We start from the raw sequence: 20492 nt of genomic DNA on the forward strand, positions 1-20492 counted from the left end.
AATATGTGGGGCGCCCTGAGACGCAAGGGGGTTCCTGAGAAAATCATCGGCCTCATCGAAGTGCAGTACGAGGCCTTTTCGTGTAGAGTGCTGCACAATGGGGTCCTTTCCGACCCTATCCAGGTCGTAGTTGGTGTGAAGCAAGGATGTATTCTATCACCGTTAGATTAGAGTGAGGCAAGAGTGCGCATGGGGTAAGAGTACGTTTTCGATTTTTTGAAGTAATAAAAATAGATAAACTAGCAGCCCTGCACCAGTTTGACAGGTATTCTGGCCAACTACAGCAATCGTTCGCTTATTGGGGCACGACTTCACCCCAACTAGCGAACGCCGTTCGTTAATTGGGGCGTTTTGACAACCGTCAATGTTGTTTACTTTTTGCATTGAATAAAGGAAAATTTTACGCGCCAGAAAATATCCCGCCAAACACAGAAACGCGTTTTTGACATCACATTCTGACGTTTAACTGCTTTTTAATTGGGTTTCGCCCCAATTAGCGAACCCCCAACTAAAAAGCGCCCCAACTAGAAAAAACCCAATTGGGCCTAAAGCCCTACCTCGTTTATGGTTGCAAACGATAGTGCATCGGTCAAGATTACTTGTACCGTTGTTATAAAAATTCTGGTAAAATTCTAAATCAGTAAAAATAATATTTTTGTGTTTAAGACATTTTAAGGCAAATTTTGGGCTGTGCAACATTTCAGAACGAATGAACCATCAGCCCAAAACGTCAGCCCCATATATTAACTGTCAAAGGTTGAGTCAAGTGCCCTGCGGTGTTTTGCTAGTGCGTTTGAATCCGTACGTCAAACAAGACCGAAAATGTCGAGGAAGCATTTTTCATCTATTTTTCAATTTCAAATTAAACAATGTTCTTTTCGATTTTTAAGTCTAAAGAAAAACTGACACGTTTAGAATGATTACCTTCATCGTTCCCTGAAAGAAAATCGAATATCGATTCTTCATTTTAGGACCCAATTAGCGAACGTTCACTGTATTATCATGTGTAATTGTGAACGATTTGAATAAACAACAAGGGAGATATGGAGCTAGATATTTTTTTGGTCACATTGCTAAAAATAATTGTGTTTTCGCAACTAGTATTTCATTACCATATATACGTTCAATCAGGTGAACATTATACCATTTCGATAGCCTATTGTATAGAGTATATGGTGCCGAACACCAACCCGGTTGGTTTTCCAAGAAGTCAAAACCATTACTTGAATAAATTTTGGGACTGTGGGGTAAAAGTACGCAGGAACGGTTGGGGCAAGAGTACGCATGTGAATCTCCAAGTTCTGATGTCAAATCCGTATTTTTGGCCGAAATAAGACTACTTCCGAGGTGTAAAGTTCCACAACTAAGACAAAAGGGTCAGAAATAGAAAATGATTACAAGTTTTGAGGATAAGTTGAAGTAATTTAGTGTTAGAAAGGCACTGAAGGCACTGAAGCGAATTTATGAAAATGTATTAGGACTTGTTGTACACCTGAACATAATACGAAAACACAATTTCATCTAAATGATAGTTACATTTAATCATAAGAAACATCCATAAATTACACAATGCTTAGCTGGGAGAGGTTGCGAGATGTATGACGATCCATATATTTTTTAGAGGATTCATACAAAAAGTGTGGGAGGGGTGATGAAATGGCCAAATTTTACGTTACGTGATTGGTGGACTTTCTTTAAGGAAAATTCCTTTGTTTACGCCATGCCAAACCTGATATATTTTACCTCTGAAGTTTTTTGTATATAAAAAAACAATGGTATTTAGTATGAAAGTTCACATTTCTGGGACCCCTTCCCACTTTAAGAGTTACGTAATCTTTAAATCCAGCTTTCCACGCTCGGTAATGGCGGCTTGTCGGTGTGTAAAAATCAATCGGTCACTGTACTTTTTGACACTAGCTGGAGGAAAACTCACTGGCGAAAAGGCCTTTTTTCCCTTCCCCTCGCCCAGGAACGCCAGTGGGCTTTTCCTCCAGCTAGTGTCAAACAGTACAGTGATCGATTGATTTTTGCACACCGATAAGCCGCCATTACCGAACGTGGAAAGCTGGATATTGCCTATTATATGTTCACTAGAAATACTACAATAAGAGATTGGCGAAGATGCCATCTTGTTTCCAATCGAACCGTCGAAAGCGGTTCTAATTCGACTTGTTTACTTTTTGCATCCATAAGAAGCAAGCAAAAAGTTCAAGTGATGACAGTGTTATTTTCACGATTTCATGCATTTTCATACGTTGCCATTTCGACAGTTTTTCACTCCGCCGGTCTCTGGTTATAGGGTGGCTAATGTTCACTAAATATCAATTGAATGTTATTATCTCTTATTTGTGTTAATATATACTTAAAGCACATGATTGGATAAATGCGTACTCTTACCCCACCCGATGCGCACTTTTACCCCACCGGTGGGGTGAGAGTGCGTTTTTCACTTGTCTTGCAATAAAGCCCCAAACGCAATACAACGGAACGGCGACGGAAACGGCAAAATTTGACAGTTAGCCCATATATTTTCTGTCAAAATTTCCGTTTCCGTCGCCGTTCCGTTGTATTGCGTTTGGGGCTTAAGGGTTCTACTAAAACGAATCACAATAATTTCAATATTTTTTCCACTGGATAACATAGAGGAAGAGTATACGAATCGTTGACATTGATTTGAAATGCAGAAGCTTGATTCATAAGGGCCACATGATCGATTAAAAACTAAGTGCGTACTCTGGCCCCACTCTACTCTAAGAGCATCACTATCGGTCGCGAGCATTTTAATCACCCGCGCAGCGCTTTCATTTTAGTTTCGTCACTCGTTTCCGTATCGGTCACTATTTTCGGCTCTCAATTTGGTTGCTGTATTCCGTACCGGTGACATTTGACAGTTTGATACAGTAGACGTTCGATAACTGCAAGTCATTTAACTGCAATGCTTTTTAACTGCAATTCGATAGTTGCAACAGTTTTGCAGTTATCGGACCGCTAAACTTCAAACTGATGTCAGACTCAATGACAGCTGCATTGCGCTGCACATTTAGATGCACTTTTATTGCATCTGACGTCGATTGACAACCGTTTGACGTCTAGAATGCGTTGCAGTTATCGAACGGCATTCGTTAACTGAAAAGTAAACATTTTGCAGTTATCGAACGGCTACTGTAGTTCATCAAATCCAGCTTTCCACGTTAGCCATAATGGCGGCTGCTATAAATAAATCTGACAGTAACTGCTTCCGACGCTCAATTGTAATCGACGCTGGTGGTATCTCAGCAACCATTTTCACATTGTTTACCCAAGTAACCACCAAGCATTATTTCATGCATGTAATCAATCACAGATCAGTATATTAAATGCTAATTGCATTAGATCAGTTTTACCGATGTAAAGATGCATTTATTCATCGCCTGTCAAGCAACGATACACTAGTTCAGCGTTATGAATGCAGTGATTCATTACATATGTTTTATTTTAACATGTCAAAAAAATAAGGCATTATTTCTGTCGTAAAAGGGCCTTTTTCCACTTTAAATCAACTTTAATGGCTGTATTATTTGCAAGCATATATAGCTTCATGGTTACTTGGGTATTTATTGTAATCAAAAAAGCTACAGCAGAAAATACGAGTCTCAAAGAAAATAGCGGAAAAGATTGCAAAAAGCATATGATAATGAAATAAATCATATATTATTGCAAATATAGTACATACGCTTTTTCGTTTCAGGTTGAAGCATTTTGACGTTTAGTTTTCCTATATAGAGATTATAAACACAGACCTACATGCAATTGAACATTTTAGCATTCGGTGTTTTGTAAGTATTTTGAGACAAGATGCACTTGACTGTGTGTTCTGGTTCCGAATCGAATCGGACCAAAGCCTAAGTGATAACAAACCAAAAATGAACACGAAGTACAGCAGAATATGGATGTACATGTAACCAAAACCCGAAAATTTCAGCTAATAAAGCCTTGCTAATGAATACCTTTCTGAGACCGACAAACGCTGACGTGCTGAAAAAGCTCGCGAAACATGTGTTCTAGTAAACAATTATTGATATAGGCATACTCTTATGCTGTACCCAAAGTTCAATAATGTAAAACGAAATAAAAACGCTTCTTTATTATCGACATTTTTTATCCTAATTATAATAAGTTAATCACACTAAAACGAAGCTTAATTTTCGGCCTGAAACTATTTTTCCTTCCTGCTGGTTTTCGCATTAATGAAGGAGACGGTTAATCATTCTCCTTCTGGATTTTTTTTAAATTGGAAGAAAGGTTTGTGATTCCCCCGGATCTATCGGTTAACTGCGGTGAATCAATAGACTTTGTTTACTGGAGCATTGGTGTCTTCGGCCAGTTTGACTATTCGGTTGGCTACTCGAACGTTCTACGAACTCGAAGTCACGAAATTGGAACACAATGAATAAAAGTTAACGGGCTGCGTTTGCGTGGGACTTGTAACTAGAAAAGGAATTAAAACGTGCAGCTCAATGATCACCTTAGAACTTTCCAGAATTTTGAAGCTAAAATGCGATGATGCATATTATATTGTTATTCCCGTGCTGCATTTAGACATGTCATGTTTGTAATCTTTAATTAGTATAACTTCACATGTATAGCGGTTTCAGAGCGCGCACACGAACTACTTCAACCTACGAAGATATACTTCAACCTAAAACGAAAATGCATAATTATATTTGTGATATTAGTAAAGTTTAGAACTAGTTTGAGCTGGTTACGAAAAATCTCCCTTTTCTTCGAGTCTTGCTTTTTCCAATAACAATAAATAAACAATGTGAAAATGGTTGCTGAGATACCACCAGCGTCGATTACAATTGAGCGTCGGAAGCAGTTACTGTCAGATTTATTTATAGCAGCCGCCATTATGGCTAGCGTGGAAAGCTGGATAGCAGCGCTCTTATTGCGCTATTAAATTTGGTCACCTGTCAGTCGCGCTACTGTTATAGCAGCTCGTTTAGTAGCGACCGGTAAAGTGTCAAGTAATGATACTGCGCTGCCAAACGGCTCAAACTCACCACCGGTAATCTTGCTCTAATGTTATCCTGGCAAATATATCACTGAAAACCAGTGATATGGGTTCCAGTCTAATGCTTGTTTACAGATTTCGGTTCCGCCCCTACGTAGAGTGTGGCCGACCCAGCCCAACTTCCGATCCCGAATCTCGATCTGTTGCTATCGGCCTCTGGTGACAACAACTATGAAGCTCGTTGTTTGAAATCTAGTTGTGAGGCCACCAGGCCCGAATTATATACCGCTGTTAATGAACACCTGCAGCCGTTGAGTGTTCTCCACTGATACACACCATGTTTCGCTAGCGTATGACAGCACAGATTTCACGTTATACTACCGTGGACCCCCGGGAATATGACCGCTTTTAATCTGAACACTTTTTAATTTGAACCCCGTTCATTTGAACATCGTTCAAATTAAAAATGGTTCAAACGTCATATAACATGTGGAATCGAGAAAAGAAAAATGGAACATCGTGAAACGGAATGCAGAATCAAAACAAACCAACAAAGAGAGCAGCCAGAAACCAGTTTTTCTGATGTAAATAGAGTGACCAGAATTGTTCAAATTAAAAATGAACCCCGTTAATTTGAATGAGGTGCATTCGGTGTTTCGGTGTTTCATTCTTGCATCAAAAACACATGTGAGCAAAAGGGCTAAACGGTACTTTGAAAACACAACGGGGCGATGCAAACAGGCGATATTGACAAATAGGTTGCCAGCCGGGCGTGGAATTTGGGCGAAAAGGATGTTGTGAAAAACATTAAAACAAAAGCATTTCTGAAGGGCGCAAGTGTACACTGTTAAGCCCTAAACGCAATACAATGGAACGGCGACGGAAACGGAAAATTTGACAGTTAGCCCATATATTTTCTGTCAAATTTGCCGTTTCCGTCGCCGTTCCGTTGTATTGCGTTTGGGGCTTTAGAAAAAAAGACGACTAGTTCTTCAATCACATTTTCAAATCGAAATCAATCCGTAGCATATTTTATTTATATGTGGCTTCAATGATTAGATATTGATGTATTTCATGCATACTATTAACATTCAAAATACCATCTACTTTTCGAATTATCATCGAAAACATGCGTCATGGAACATTCGAGCCCATTTTTCTCAATTCGAGCTCATTGCGACATTGGCCCTTATGAAACAACTGTGTCGAAATCAGCTGTAATTCAAACGTCTCGTGAAAAGGCCTACACGCTTAGTTCAGTTCACCCAAATATAGGTGAAGAGTACCTAAAATCTTCAAAAAGTGCACATACGTAAATATGGGTGAAGTGCCATTTACCCATATTTGAGTACATGGCCTTCATGGCAAAAATTGGTAATGTTTACCTATTTATAGGTACATTATTTTAGGTGAAATTGACTCAAATATGGGTGAAACTTTTTGTTTTGGATTATGAAAATTATTTATATTGAATTTAATTTTTCTATTTCGTGTAAATAATAAAAAGTCTTATCACACAAAATGTTTTATTAATTTATACCTCGATTTATACATAGTTTCATAAGCTATTTTATATTACGTTGCCGTTTACTTGATAACGACTACAGTATTTTGTGTTACTAGAAGCACTAGTAATTGAAAAAAAACTTGCGGCATATTAAAGCGGTATCGAGACCGGAACCAATGGTAGCTCGGTTGCAGCGTCAAGACGAAACAGACTTCAGATCCAAATGGTTAATCATGAGATCTCGGCCGGTCATATCCATACGGCAAATGAAGGCACCAAGTTTAACGGCATGCATTTCCGGACCTTGTAGATGCATGGATGCTAGTAGCACCCCGCATAATTTTGAACTATATCCGGATTATAACTCAGACTGTTATTAATGATACATAACATTATCATTACCATTCTGATTGTCGCATGTAAAAACAGTAAGCATACCTCATCATGAAAGGTTTCAACAACATGATATATTGTTTTCTTCAAATCTATTATTTGGGTAATGGGCGGTTAAGTATAATTACCATTCAGAAATGGCTATTTTCCAGTGCATTTTTTTCGGCACACAGCATATGTTATGGTAGCGATATAATCCTTGTTCCTAGATGAAAACAATGAGGGAAATACTAGAGATACAATATGACCATATAGATAAAAATGTCGCACCATAACCTTTGATGTTTGTTATTTTTCTTTTTTCCGTGCTTTTTTTTTTCATGACACAAAATTTAAAAACACTTCATATATGATTGTAGCACTAATTTTTATTGCTCATTCTATAAAATAATCCCGTAAATGAAATATTTGAAACACAAAATACTCGTGTCGCACAGCAGCATCATCTTGGGAAATCCTGGACCCGTCTGTAACAGATATAGAATATCTCTTCAGATTCTGATGTTGGCTGCAACAAACGCATAATATCAATTTAGTCTTACTTAGAATTTTATATTATGCTAAAAATACATACCTTGTTGACGATAATCGAATATGGTGATGCAGCATGTGTCTCATGGACCAATATTAACAATATAATCGGGCGATGTAGATTCTGGATCTACGCGAATGTAGATTTTGGATCTGAAAATAATCATTCGTTATTGCTTTTCAAATTCAAAGTATTTAGTCAAGATTGTTCATGTATACATTTACACGAGCATTTACATACCTTTTTTTCCTTAGTTCCAACAAAAATTTGAAATAAACTGTAATGAAAAACTGATTTTTAAACTAATGAAAACTCCAGCAAACCGGCCGGGCTGTTGTTTTTGCAACTGGTGTCATGGCTACTGCTCGGCGGTGATATTATACACACACTTATTGAAAAAGTTGAAAGCATGTGGTAATTTTATCATCCAAAGATATAATTAGATGATGTATGCGTGGCAACCCGTTCACATTTTTCGCTGTTGATGGCACTCGGTACTTTTGTCACCCAGTACCATATCATAAATAATTTCGTTATGCGCTTGTGACGTTTGCTCATTAATTCCATACTCATATATAAAATAAAAGATTGTAAAGAAATGATTTATAGTGTGTTAACCATAAGTAGTATCGGTAATTTGAAATCGTGTATAATATGCGTTCTAAATAAACATAAAGTCACAGTATAAATGGACGATGATATGAATAGTAACAACATGACTTGATTCCAGCGAATCATAGCAACCACTTCACAAACTGTTTTTTATTATGCGGGACCGGACAAACTGAAATATCCGTCAGCTGAAACATCAGACACAAAGTCGAGAAAAATATCTAAAATCGAAATGAAATCCATAATTAAATTACTTAGGGTCTGTCTCATTTGGAGAATTAAACTTAAAAGTGACAGTTCGAAAATAAGCAAATATCCCCGTCATAAGAATGGCTGGTGCTACCCAGCAATTCCAATAAGACATCGATGCAAAATGATTCGATATCTGTCAAAAGTAATCTTGCTCTGCGAGCAGGGTTATTTGATAATTATTGAAATGTCACTTTTAAGTTTAATTTCAGTTTAATTATCCAAATGAGACAGACCCTTAATAATCAAATTTGAACTAAATAACCTACCCTATAGGAATCCATATTTTCGGTTCGGATTATATTCCAGTAGCATCAGATGTCAGTAAAGAAAATCAGTTCTTGAGACGATAAAAAGCAGTCACTTTTACGCTCATGTTCCTGTTCCCTGTTCCTGCTGGAATCCGGCAGCAACTTGTTCCGAGCTGTTCAGAGAATATTGAACGACAAAAATGAAAAATCAAACAACAACGTCCAATAAAAAAAATACTCACCGAAGTGCACGCCGGATTAGCTTCCTGCACAAATTATTGTTTGATTACATGCTTCTACACAGAAAGAAAAATCATTAACCAAATTAAAAGAAACGTTGGTTAAAATAAAAAGTTGCGTTGGTTCTTTTTCGTAGAGAGTTCAGTATGTTTAGAATAAAAGTACGAAAACTTTTGTTACACCTAGGCTTTGAAAGTGGCATGAGGATCTGAAAATAAAAGTACAAAACTTTCAAAATAATATTGTGGAACTGTCTGTTAAACTGTAGAAAAAAAAGTTTAGTATTTTCAATCTGAAACGAAAGTTTAGTTTCCCAAAATAAGTTTGTCTATTCATGATTTCTGTCAAAACTTTATGGAATCGATTTTAGATTTTATGTTATTATATATTTAGTTTGAACTTCATCTTTAGTAATTAATTTGAGTTGACGGATACATGCGTATGTCCTCAAAATGCCGTTTATCGCGCCATAGTCATTCTTCCAGTCAAAAATCCCGAGCCGAATCTGTAAGAAAAATAACAAGTCTCACATAAGGATCATCAACAAGAAAACACTAACCAAATTCAGCACTTCAATAGCATGAATGGAATTGGGTGCTTATTTAGATTTTTGTTTTCCTAAATTTAGATAAAAATCAAGGATAAGAACCCAAATCCATTCACGCTATTGTAGTTTAGAGTTAGCACCAAAAACAGCCTATAAACATAAGCATTTTTGTGTAACATTTAACATGCATATCAATAATTTTTTCTCACCTGATCTCTCCTTGGTGTTTTTCTGGTTGTTTGCGCCATGGCCGTAGAGTGGGCGGTGCCTTTCCTTATCGCAACGTCGCACGAAAAATTCTGGGGAACTGATTATTTTGTATCTGTAATTAAATTAATAAAGATAATAAATATATGAGCTGATAGTCAGCTAGCACTCCGGCCTTTAGTATTTATACTTACCAGCAGCTAACATATATTTTAAAGCATATTTTAAAGATTTAGGAGCCGAAGCCAGAATTCTTACTGCACACAAACTCGTGCAAAAAGGAAAGCAAGTTGACAACTTCTATTGTTGTTGTTTGTCATCGACTTCAAACGATACTGGGTGGATTGACTATTCAACAGTTTTCTTATCAAAAAGTTGTACTTTTAAATCTACACTCAATGAAAACGGATAAAACTTTTAACCAAGAAATTTAACTTTCACTGAAAACAATTTAACTTTTATTTTAACGTAAATTGGGCAACTTTAATATACAAAGTATGATATTTTCTGTAGCACAATATTATTTTTTTCTGTGTGAGATCCAGTCCTTTTCGTTGCAACAATTTGAAACAGTGTTGTTCATAGGTTAAAGATATCAAGCCTGTAAAAAGCAAAAACGATCGACCGTAGAACAATGTTTTGAATAATGGGAATAATGGGAAACTTACAAAATGCGGTATTTCTCCGAAAAATAACATAATTTTTTGATTGGGTCATGGCACTTTGTGCAAGAGTTGGCAACAGCTACGAACACGCGGCCAACTATGGAAACCGTCTAAAGATTGTTGTATCTTTTCAGGACATTATTTGCGTAACTCACGGGATCCTATAGAAGACATTCCCTGCCACCTTCCCAAAGCGCCTTGGAAGCCGTTCTCAGTAACTTCCGATTCCACCGGATTTCACATGATCCTTGATACCTCTGATGCAGCCTAATTCATCAAACGGAATATCAAAATAAAAGAATAACATTAAAAGAGGCCATCGTTGCGGATTTCTTTATTTACTCACCAGGTTTTTCAGATGCAGTAAAAGTTTCGGCAATATTAGGATCCGGACGAACTTTTCAGACCAGCACCAGAGTTTGTGAAATCATTTTGTTTATGTTTTTTATTTCATCCAAATATGAGTAAACGAACTTACCCATATTTGAGTAACTTCACTTCCCTCACAATATTGGTATATTCTACCGATTTTATCGGTATATTTCACCTACACGCAGCAGAATTTCTTACGATTAAACTAAAAATCTATATTATTGATTTCAATAATCGGTCTATTATTGAATTAAAAAGGTGTGATTGTTGATTCTACAATGTATTATTATTCAAACAACAATAATAATTGAATTTCAACAATATTTATTGTTGTTTTTAACTTTACTTGAATAAAGATAATCGTGTATTTTTAATGCGTATGTTTCTTGCATGTTTTATTGCCGTTTCAGTTATCTCCAAAATAAAAATAAAAATCTCCGTGAAAGTGTAATTTTAATTTTGGAAGATGTTATTAGGTCCTAAAAGTTTTCTGGATGTACTGGCAACTCATGTAAGTTCAAATATTTAAAATAATTTAAATCCATAAAGTGATTTTTCTTAAACTCTTCCAGAATAAAAGGGTTCCAACGTTCCAGTGTCCGGAATGACTGTTGAAGCTATAAGTTGTCAGAAATTAGCTTCACGAATGAACAAATGGCGAAAATGTCTGGTAAATAGAGATGAAATTTTAACTTCGAAGCAAAAGCAAAACTTCATAGTCATATCTCTTTTTTCAGAATATTCACTCATTGTCACGTCCTGGTTACATCCTAACAATTGAAGTAGGGCATCAGAAGATTATTTATTTTAAAAAATATATTAATATATGTCTAATTGAATCTAAAATATAAAAAATCTCAACATTCATTTGTTTCTTATTTTCTTTAACCTAAAAAAAGAAAAAATATAAACTATATATAAATCATTATTGCATCAACAATATTATATTGTTGAATCTACTGTGTTCATATATTGAAACAATAATAAAGCTACAATTATTTCAACAATAATATTGTTGTTTCAACAATAACGTGAGTTGAACCTTTGATTGTTGTGATTGTAGAAACAACAATATTATGGATTATTTCAAACGGTAAATATTATTAGCCCTGAGCTAACAATATTTATTGTTGAATTCAACCCGAAATATTGTTGTTTCTACAATACATTTCTGTGCGTGTAGATTATAGGTAATATACATGTTTACCCAAATATGGGTGAATGAGTTACCTATTTATAGGTAAACTGAACTAAGCGTGATTGGAAATTTGGTGTGTAAAATCTGGTAAAATTGCATAGCACTGATCATGGAGGTTAGCCTTGAAGTTAGCCCTTTACAAAGAAGCTGTCAAATTGTCGGCGATTTTTTTATGCAGATTTTTTTTTGTTTTTCCCCTTTTTATGCTTTGTGTTCATCGTTTGCATGTTGAACATGTGCTTCACTGCTACCTTGATTATTATTTCTACAATAAAAAGTATACTAAGTCTTGAAAATTTGTGTGATTAGCGCAGTTTGCTTGAAAATCAGCGTCATATAATGGCTCGACGTCCTGAACATCTTGCTCCACCGGAAATTGTAAAATCTAATCCCATCGAACCCAAAACAGATCATAACATCTCCTTTCGTTTCAGTTCTATAACGAAGATGAAGCCCGCAAATACACAAACAACACCCGCATCATTGATATCCAGGTACAAATGTGCGAGCGAGCTATAGAACTGTTGGCCCTGCCCGAGGATGAAACCCAATTGATTCTGGATATCGGTTGCGGTTCCGGGCTTTCCGGGAGTGTGTTGGAGGACCAGGGGCACGTTTGGGTTGGTGTGGACATTGCCAAGGCTATGTTGGATGTGGCCGTCGAGCGGGAAGTGGAAGGAGATCTCATTCTGGGCGACATGGGACAGGGAATGTCATTCAACGCCGGAACCTTTGACGGAGCTGTTTCTATTTCGGCACTGCAGTGGCTGTGCAATGCCGACAAGAAGTCGCACGTGCCTCAGAAAAGGCTGTATCAGTTTTTCAGTACACTCTTTTCTTCGTTGGTAAGTTTGAAGTTATCTCAGTCTGTTAACAGAAGTATTCACAACACGCTCTTATATTAATCATATTCGCAAACAGATGATCCGAACTCAATGACGATCAATGTCAAGAATAAACAACCAAAAATTGCAAATCTTCACAAACGAATGTGATTAATAGGAATTAAGTTCCTGGATTGGGAATATTTAACCTTATTTGAGTAATATTTTGTCTAATGTTGTTCACTTTCAAACAGACACGAAACGCCCGAGCAGTGTTTCAGTTTTATCCGGAGAACTCCGAACAAATCGAACTCATCACGACGCAGGCGATGAAGGCTGGTTTCTATGGCGGCTTGGTTGTAGATTATCCAAATTCATCGAAAGCGAAGAAATACTTTCTGGTTCTGATGACGGGTGGTATGGTTAAACTGCCGGCGGCGCTCGGAACTGAAGAGGATTCCAATCAAATCTCGTACAGCAGGAAACGAGAACTGACACGCAATGCCCGTGGAAAGCCTCTAAAGAAGTCTCGCGAATGGGTCCTCCAAAAGAAGGAACGCCGGCGTCAGCAAGGGAATGACACACGAACCGATTCCAGATATACCGCGCGGAAACGGAGTGGGCGGTTCTAGTGTAAGTAAGAGTTTGTACAATATTAATTATAAATTATTTTCTATAGATGTTGCAAAGGAGTTTAAATTGATCCGAATTGCCTTGCTTCATTGATTTGGCATAGTGTAGTATACCGATATGTTCTTATACGTATCGACTTTATCTTTCATGACCAGTTTCAAACATTTTTCAAACCCGTCCTTTTGAAACACGAAATCGTACTGTCCGAACATTTTTTTTCAGTTTTTCATTGAATCTGAGGTTTTACGAAATTTATTTTTCGGAAGTTGAGTTTCCGCAAGAAGTTCTTCTGATTTTCTACCGTAGGAACTTTTGTCCTTCCTATTATTCTAGTTTTTTCCCTCAATCATATTCTATACTAGATTGTTTTACTCAACATCAATGAAGACTGTCCACATTGTGGGGTCTGCCTAGGATGTGGTGGGGTTCGACAGTGGGCTCTGTAGAAAATTCTATAGAAAGCTGTATGTAGCAGCAAGTAATGAGCCCCCATTAGCCGTTTGGTAAGTTGCGCGGTTACAAAGCAAGACCATGCTGAGGGTGGCTGGGTTCGATTCTCGGTCCGGTCTAGGACATTTTCGGATTGAAAATCTTCTCGACTTCCCTGGGCATAAAAGTATCATCGTGTTAGCCTCATGATACAGGTACAAATGCAAAAAAGGTAACTTGGCTTAAAAACCTTGCAGTCAATAACTGTGGAAATGCTTAATGAACACTTTGTTGCGTGGCGGATCCGCTAGCAGACTCCGTCAAAGCTGCCGAAGGCCGGGAAGCCTCCGGGCGACCCATCTGCGTATAGACCAATTTGCCTGACGGGTAAACTGCTCGAGAAGATCATCCTCAACAGGCTCACCCGTACGCAGAGGGTATGGATGGCCTGTCGAGTAACCAGTTTGGTTTTCGGAAGGGTAAGTCCACGGTGGACGCTATCAACTCAGTGCTAAGGAGTGCAGAGGTAGCGATCCAACGGAAAAGGCGAGGAATTCGATACTGTGCGTTGGTGACACTGGACGTGAAGAACGCATTCAATAGCGCAAGCTGGGATGCCATCGCGCTCTCGTTACACCGGCTTAGTCTGCCGGTGGGACTGTACCGGATCTTGGAAAGCTACTTCCAGAACCGTGTGCTGCTATACGAGACCGATGCCGGTCAGAAAGGTTTTCCCATTACCACAGGAGTCCCGCAAGGGTCAATCCGGTACTATGGAACCTGATGTATGACGGGGTTCTGAAGTTAAAGTTCCCTCCTGGTGTGAAGATCGTCGGCTTTGCAGACGATGTAACCCTAGAGGTCTACGGGGAGTCGATCCCCGAAGTAGAACTGACCGCAGAACACGCGATCAGCACCGTGGCGGACTGGATGAGTGCGAGAGGCCTGGAGCTCGCTCAACATAAGACGGAGATGGTGTCAGGCCATGGCTGTTTCCGACAGTACTACCACAGGTTTGGGCATGCGGAGGTCCCCGTCTGCCCTGACTGCCCAGGGTTTGACGAAACTGCAGAGCACATACTGTGGTGGGACAAATTGACTCGAGTTTGGATTTTTTCAGCAAAGGTAACATGGGACAATTATGCGTAGAACGGCAGTATAGCCTTTCGGTACAACTTTGTTGTACGAGGAAGGCAAAACATTTTTTTTTTCAAAATTTGTTTCAAAAACTGCTCTAATGCATTCAAATGAGTGTAAATAAATGTGCATTGATGGAAATGACTGAATCTATCTCCCTAAAATGCAATTTTAACATCTCTTATGTGCGTTGCTCGTTATATTTTATAATACACGGAAATGGCACCATCCCAGCTAGGTGAATTATTCTGGGTTTTTCCTGGTTATATTAGTAGAAGAAGTGCTAACGTATGATTTACCGTTAAATTAAAAAAAATCAGGAGTTCAACATTTGTCATCAATTTACCCGTTAGGATTTCTTGGGGGGAAATGCTTATCTAATCTTCCGGTCAATGACATCATATAGTGCATATACTCCTGTATATATACGATTGTGATGCATCACCAGTGCTACGATGTGCACGTATTACCTGGCAATCTAACTGCATTGATTGTCTGCCTTTTCAGAATTCCCAATAAGATTCCGTTGAAATATCACAAATGATGGTAATTGTTTGTGGAAAGGGAAAGAAAAGTGCAGTGGGTACCGGCCAAGTTCCCCCTGGCGGTGCTAAAATGATAAGCGGGAACAATACCTAATTCCATTTAAATCTTTTAGTATCATTAGTGATTAGCACGCGTTATTATTTTATGTGGGGGCACGCATGGAACATATTTTTCAACGCGGGTGTCAGGCGGCTGACCCATGCTCGACCAAAATAGTAAAATTTAGCTAGAATATTTTAATTTTGTTTGATTGTTTTTATTTTATTTTTATTTTTTGCCATCAAATGATTAGGAGCTTATTTTCAGCATCACATAACGCAAGAGAGGGTAAAACTCTGCGTTGCATAAAACAGTTTAGGAGGTCCCCGATTCGGTTCATTGTTGCACTGTCGTGTGGAGCATGGTTGTCCCGTGTCGTTTATGGCGATGTCGTTCCCGCATCTATGACGCCTTTGCTTGAACAAATCATTTTATGTAATGGCTGGACATGTTAATAATTCATTCTACATAGTTCTTAAATATTTTAGTAGATACTTCTGGAGGCTGTCAAGGCGGTGGGAGGGACATTGCCTATGAGGGACAGAGGCGGCTGTGCTCGGGACGGCAGTATGGTGAAAGCAGTTTCGGGACAGTTAGGATTCAGTTTTCATACTTAAGAGAATATCTTGAATAATATTATATTTTGATGAGGCAACCTCCATTTTTTAATCACGAGCTTTATTTAGTAGCATAGGTTATCAGTACTCGTAATATACTTAATTCGGTGGGCACGCTTGGAACACATTTTTAACTCAAGTTCGACCAAAAGTGTAAAATTTAATTGATTTATTTTAATTCAGTTTAATTATTTTAATCTTTCTACGTCAAATGGTTAGGTATTTGTTCCCCCACCCCTCCTGCTCCCTCCTTTTCTATTTTATGTTTCCAAACTTAAACCAACGTGATCATGCTAATCCCAAACTGCACGTACCTCTATCATATCAATCTACATAGCTTTTTCGACAATCATCAGAAAACGGATTTCAATCATTTCCCTTCTACCATAAGTATAAATCATCTGAAAAGTTTCTAAGCTATAACAAACTCTATCGTAGCGATCCCGAACTGTCTGAACATCTATCATGTACATAAACACAACCGTTTCTATCTCTACAAACAATTCTCTAATAAATAGGTTCCATAGCAGTCGCTAGAGCCGGAAGCGGTCAACAAGCCGCTCCACATTCTCCTCCTCTATTTTCTATTCTCTCACAAGTTTACTACCCTGAAACTGAACTGTTTCGGATCCCTTATGGGTCTGAAGCAGAGGACGGGACGCTCGAGCCTACCAGTCAGTGGATGGAAAGGTCCGTTGTGATAAAGGGTCTATCACAAGCCTCGGATAACCTGGAATAAGTTTTCCACGAGTCGAGTTCACATTGATTTCATGAGTTCTATATATTAATCGTCACGTTGAAAATTTAAGCCAGCAGTGTAAACGTATTGCCTAATGTCATACAACGTAGTTGAGTATAACAAGAATATAACAAGAATAACAAGAATTTACCCGTTAGAATTTCTTAACCCTAGTTGATCGAACAACTTATGCTATTTTTAACATTAGATTGGACCACCCCCGTCGAAAATTGTATCTCATTTTTCTGTCTCAGCCAATTCTTTGGCTTATTTAAGGTCAACTTTCCCGAAGAACCCATTTTTTTGACGTAAACTACGTCTAAGGGGAAGACTCAGATACAGGGTATAAAACCGAAATTTCCAAATTCGAGACCGTCACGAAATTAGGATAGATTTCAAACGCTAATAGCGTCTTTATCTTTCGATGGATTTTCGACATTTGCTTATCAATCGATTCAGAAACTCTCCAGCAATTTGCCAATTCTATTGATACTATTGATTATCAACGTTAAACTATTGAAAATGTTGTTTCCGGTTGAAACCGGGTGAAAAATTCAATTCGTTCATAAATCCCCAACACGGACATCAGATTGCAGTAAGGTACGGGCCTTTTGATCCACTGCTTCGTTTTCCCTGTGTATAAAAAGCCCCGTGTTTCGCGTGCGCGCGTCATTTTCATTCCGGATGTCACGGCGAGCGGACCAGGGCGTCCAGAAGCGGTCCCAGTGACAACGGCTGTCTCAGCGGTGTGGTGGTGCGGATGAAATTTTTTTCGGTCGGTGGTGGTGGCGGTCGTGGAAGCAGCAGCACATCATTTTCATCCGTGTCCCATCTTCGGCGGATCTGGCAATCGACGGCGTTCATAGAGCCGAATCATCGGATGGCGGTCGCGCAGTCCAGTGGCTGCTGATAAGGCACATAAGTGGCAATTAATCGGTTCTTTTCAGGACCATCATTATATTTTGGAGGAAGGTTAAGTTGAAATAATTTTCCTAAAGTGCAACAGTTAGGAACTGGAAAATTCTTCGGTGAAATTTTCTAGCGTAATTCGGAGTTGTATGATTTTAGTGATTGAGAATCAGAAAAATATATTAAGCTCTTTTAGTGGAATGTATTCAACCGTCTAAGACGAATTAAGTACTGTCCATTAACTGGTGGAATTTAATGGACAGTACTTAATTCGTCTTAGACGGTTGATTGAGAATGTTGATATTAGACGAACTTTCTTCATAGAACAAAGCATAATTGTTTGGCATCGGTAGCGGAATCATAGCATTAGTGCTGGTCCAAGCATAGGCTGTCATCGGAAGATTGCTACAGCAATTTATTCACTAATGTGGCGTTTGCAACGATTTGGATGTTGTCGGCACAACATGAAATTTTCCCGCGAGACTAATTTTGTATTTTTCCTGTTGATTGAAAAAGAAATCGGTTCCGAGATGAACTTTATTCAAAGCGCAACGCTAACGTCGGTAGTTGAATCCCAAGCAAGTATCGGAAGGAGACCATGCAAACAATTGATTCGCATTATGACTGAAAAAAATGTATGGCGTCAGTATTGATGTTTGCTACAGATTTTTTGACGTAAACTTCGTCTAAGGGGAAGACTCAGATACAGGGTTTTAAACAGAGGCGCGGTCACGTTCCGAGACGTGGGTAGGACAAAAACTGGATTATCAAATCCATAGAATACTTTTATGGAATTTCAGCGACTTTCCGTAGACCCTCTCGTATTTCAAGAAGTTTTTCGGGCATCTTCAGATAAGTTATGAAATTCCCTATGACTGTTAGGACAATCATTACATTTACACTGAAATTTCTAGAAAGCATGTCTTTAAACATTTTTACAAATTTCCGGAAGTGATTATGGATTCCTGTAAATTTTATAAAATATTGGATGAATCCAAGCTATTATCACTAACTTCTAGGAATTGAACCTTTAGAAATCTTAAGAAATTTCACTACGATCTACCAGTAAAGCTTATGATCGTCCTTCAAAATGTTCATCTAGCATCTCTTACTAAATTAATATAATATTATATTGATTGTACATACCACAAAGAATCTTGGCTCCGTAAAGTGTTATACACGCCTGAGCCTACCAAATAAACGAAAAAAAGATTCCTTTAAACTCTTAGAAGCTTTCAGAATTCTTCTTCTCATAGGCCTGCTACCAGACATCCGGATGTACTACAATAATCATAAACTGCTTCATATTTCTGTGATTGTTCTCTCATATCCTTGTCTAGTTCCTCAACTTTTGGTGATGAGATCAGCAGTCTAGTGACTACCGCTGTTGCCTTATAGATAGGAGGTCTGACATAGACTACATCCATTTTCTAAGTGAATCCTTGATCTATATTTATGTCCATCTACCTTACCAAGTTAACAAAATCTCCTTTTCGTGGTATTTCTTGGTCTCTAGTAGCAACAATAACTATTCACACTAACATTCCTCTCCTTTCCCAACTGACTGGAGCCGTAGGTAGTAAAAACCAACATTTATTCATTTGGATCGTTCGTAGCGCAATGTAAACCTGTTCTAACCAGTTATGAAGAAGCAACCATTGACAAGTACAGTCAGTCTTAGCCAAATTCTAGATAAGCTATATCCTTGTTCAGATGTTCAGCCTATAATTAATTCACAGTCAGCCTGTCAATTCTTTTAAAATTTCAGAAATTCTCTGAGCTTCCCTGAACTAGCAGAAAAACATACGTACTTCCAGAAAGTATTCAACAATTCCATGGAAGAGCAGATACTATCAGAAATTTTAAGACTTAATTCTTAATATATCATTTAGCACTTTTTAGATTGACAAGAATTCCTCAAAAACTCTCAGAAGCCTTTCAGAATAGATTTCTCCTTTACAATCCCTGGAGACCTCCACGATTGTCATTTTAACCTCTGATTAATTTTAAAATGTTTTGATGATATCTTTATAGATCTTGTAATTGAAATAGTATTGCTACTATAAGTCCTTTTAAGGCTTGTGCGCGATAAAATCTGGACACCTTTACACAGGTATAACTTTTTAAATACCTCATCAACGAGTAAAATAGTTTGTAGAGTGATTAATGTATGTCCTTACTTACTGAAAATATATTTCTTATAACTGTTACAAGTACTTAGTGAATGATGACGTCGAAGAAATTGGAGATTCGAACAGCAATTGTGTGCAGCCGCAATTAAAATTCGGGACTCTGAATCCGGAAACTGGCTGAAATCTTTTTGTATTCATGTGAACACTACTCACAGCGTTTTGAAATTTGTCGATGCTTGTTTGATAATATCTAACACGTCGGAGAGTGGAACAAAAACGGATTTTATGAACCGCCAGCAGGAAGCGAAGATGAAACGAATCCTATTGAGGAAACAAGATCTTTCGGCACGTATTATTTCTCGGGAAATTCAAATGTCATCAATTTTCATGTATACATCGAAGCATCGACAATGAATGAAGCCGTTTGAAGTGAAAACTGTGCCGGATTAAACCAACTACAGCTTATTTTTGAACCTAAAAATATGTGTCCAGATTTTGGCGCGAACAAGCCTTAGTTATAAAAATTGTATGTTCTTTCCATAATCATGGGTAGGACAATGCTTTGACTGTCCTACTCAGGTATTTTCATGCGTAGGACATGTCCTACTTGTCCCACCCACTCCCGGCGCCACTGGTTTTAAACGGAATTTTCCAAATTCGAGACTGTCACAAAAATTAGGATAGATTTCTTATTTTCGATATTTGCTTATCAATCGATTCG

The 20492-nt window shown here is 38.0% G+C and overlaps 1 protein-coding gene and 3 long non-coding RNA genes across 4 annotated transcripts; 1 reads left to right on the forward strand and 3 right to left on the reverse strand.

The window, feature by feature from the left end:
• Positions 1–7241: 7241 nt before the first annotated feature.
• LOC134227665 (uncharacterized) lies at positions 7242–7792 on the reverse strand. Its single transcript, XR_009983719.1, has 3 exons — positions 7666–7792; positions 7468–7577; positions 7242–7401 (listed from the first exon to the last, which is right to left on the reverse strand). It is a non-coding gene; the product is annotated as an uncharacterized LOC134227665 (long non-coding RNA).
• A 407-nt stretch (positions 7793–8199) lies between these two features.
• On the reverse strand, positions 8200–8835 carry LOC134220144 (uncharacterized). The gene is made up of 3 exons (XR_009981777.1): positions 8780–8835; positions 8556–8710; positions 8200–8258 (listed from the first exon to the last, which is right to left on the reverse strand). It is a non-coding gene; the product is annotated as an uncharacterized LOC134220144 (long non-coding RNA).
• A 1231-nt stretch (positions 8836–10066) lies between these two features.
• LOC134220143 (uncharacterized) lies at positions 10067–10661 on the reverse strand. Its single transcript, XR_009981776.1, has 3 exons — positions 10543–10661; positions 10200–10463; positions 10067–10132 (listed from the first exon to the last, which is right to left on the reverse strand). It is a non-coding gene; the product is annotated as an uncharacterized LOC134220143 (long non-coding RNA).
• Positions 10662–11974: 1313 nt separating this feature from the next.
• Positions 11975–13270, forward strand: LOC134226941 (probable 18S rRNA (guanine-N(7))-methyltransferase). The gene is made up of 3 exons (XM_062708077.1): positions 11975–12144; positions 12201–12611; positions 12845–13270. Exons 1-3 carry the CDS (start codon positions 12106–12108, stop codon positions 13220–13222), a joined length of 828 nt encoding a protein of 275 aa, XP_062564061.1. The 5' UTR covers positions 11975–12105; the 3' UTR covers positions 13223–13270.
• Positions 13271–20492: the final 7222 nt, after the last annotated feature.

Source organism: Armigeres subalbatus, chromosome 3 (genome assembly GCF_024139115.2).
Source record: "Armigeres subalbatus isolate Guangzhou_Male chromosome 3, GZ_Asu_2, whole genome shotgun sequence".
Lineage (NCBI taxonomy): Eukaryota > Metazoa > Arthropoda > Insecta > Diptera > Culicidae > Armigeres > Armigeres subalbatus.

Bases quoted from the DNA above. Each gene is read 5' to 3' on its own strand.
- LOC134226941 (XM_062708077.1), top strand. From the start codon at position 12,106: ATGGCTCGACGTCCTGAACATCTTGCTCCACCGGAAATT. The intron at 12,145-12,200 runs GTAAAATCTAAT...CTTTCGTTTCAG, and splicing joins ATCTTGCTCCACCGGAAATT to TTCTATAACGAAGATGAAGC. The intron at 12,612-12,844 runs GTAAGTTTGAAG...ACTTTCAAACAG, and splicing joins GTACACTCTTTTCTTCGTTG to ACACGAAACGCCCGAGCAGT.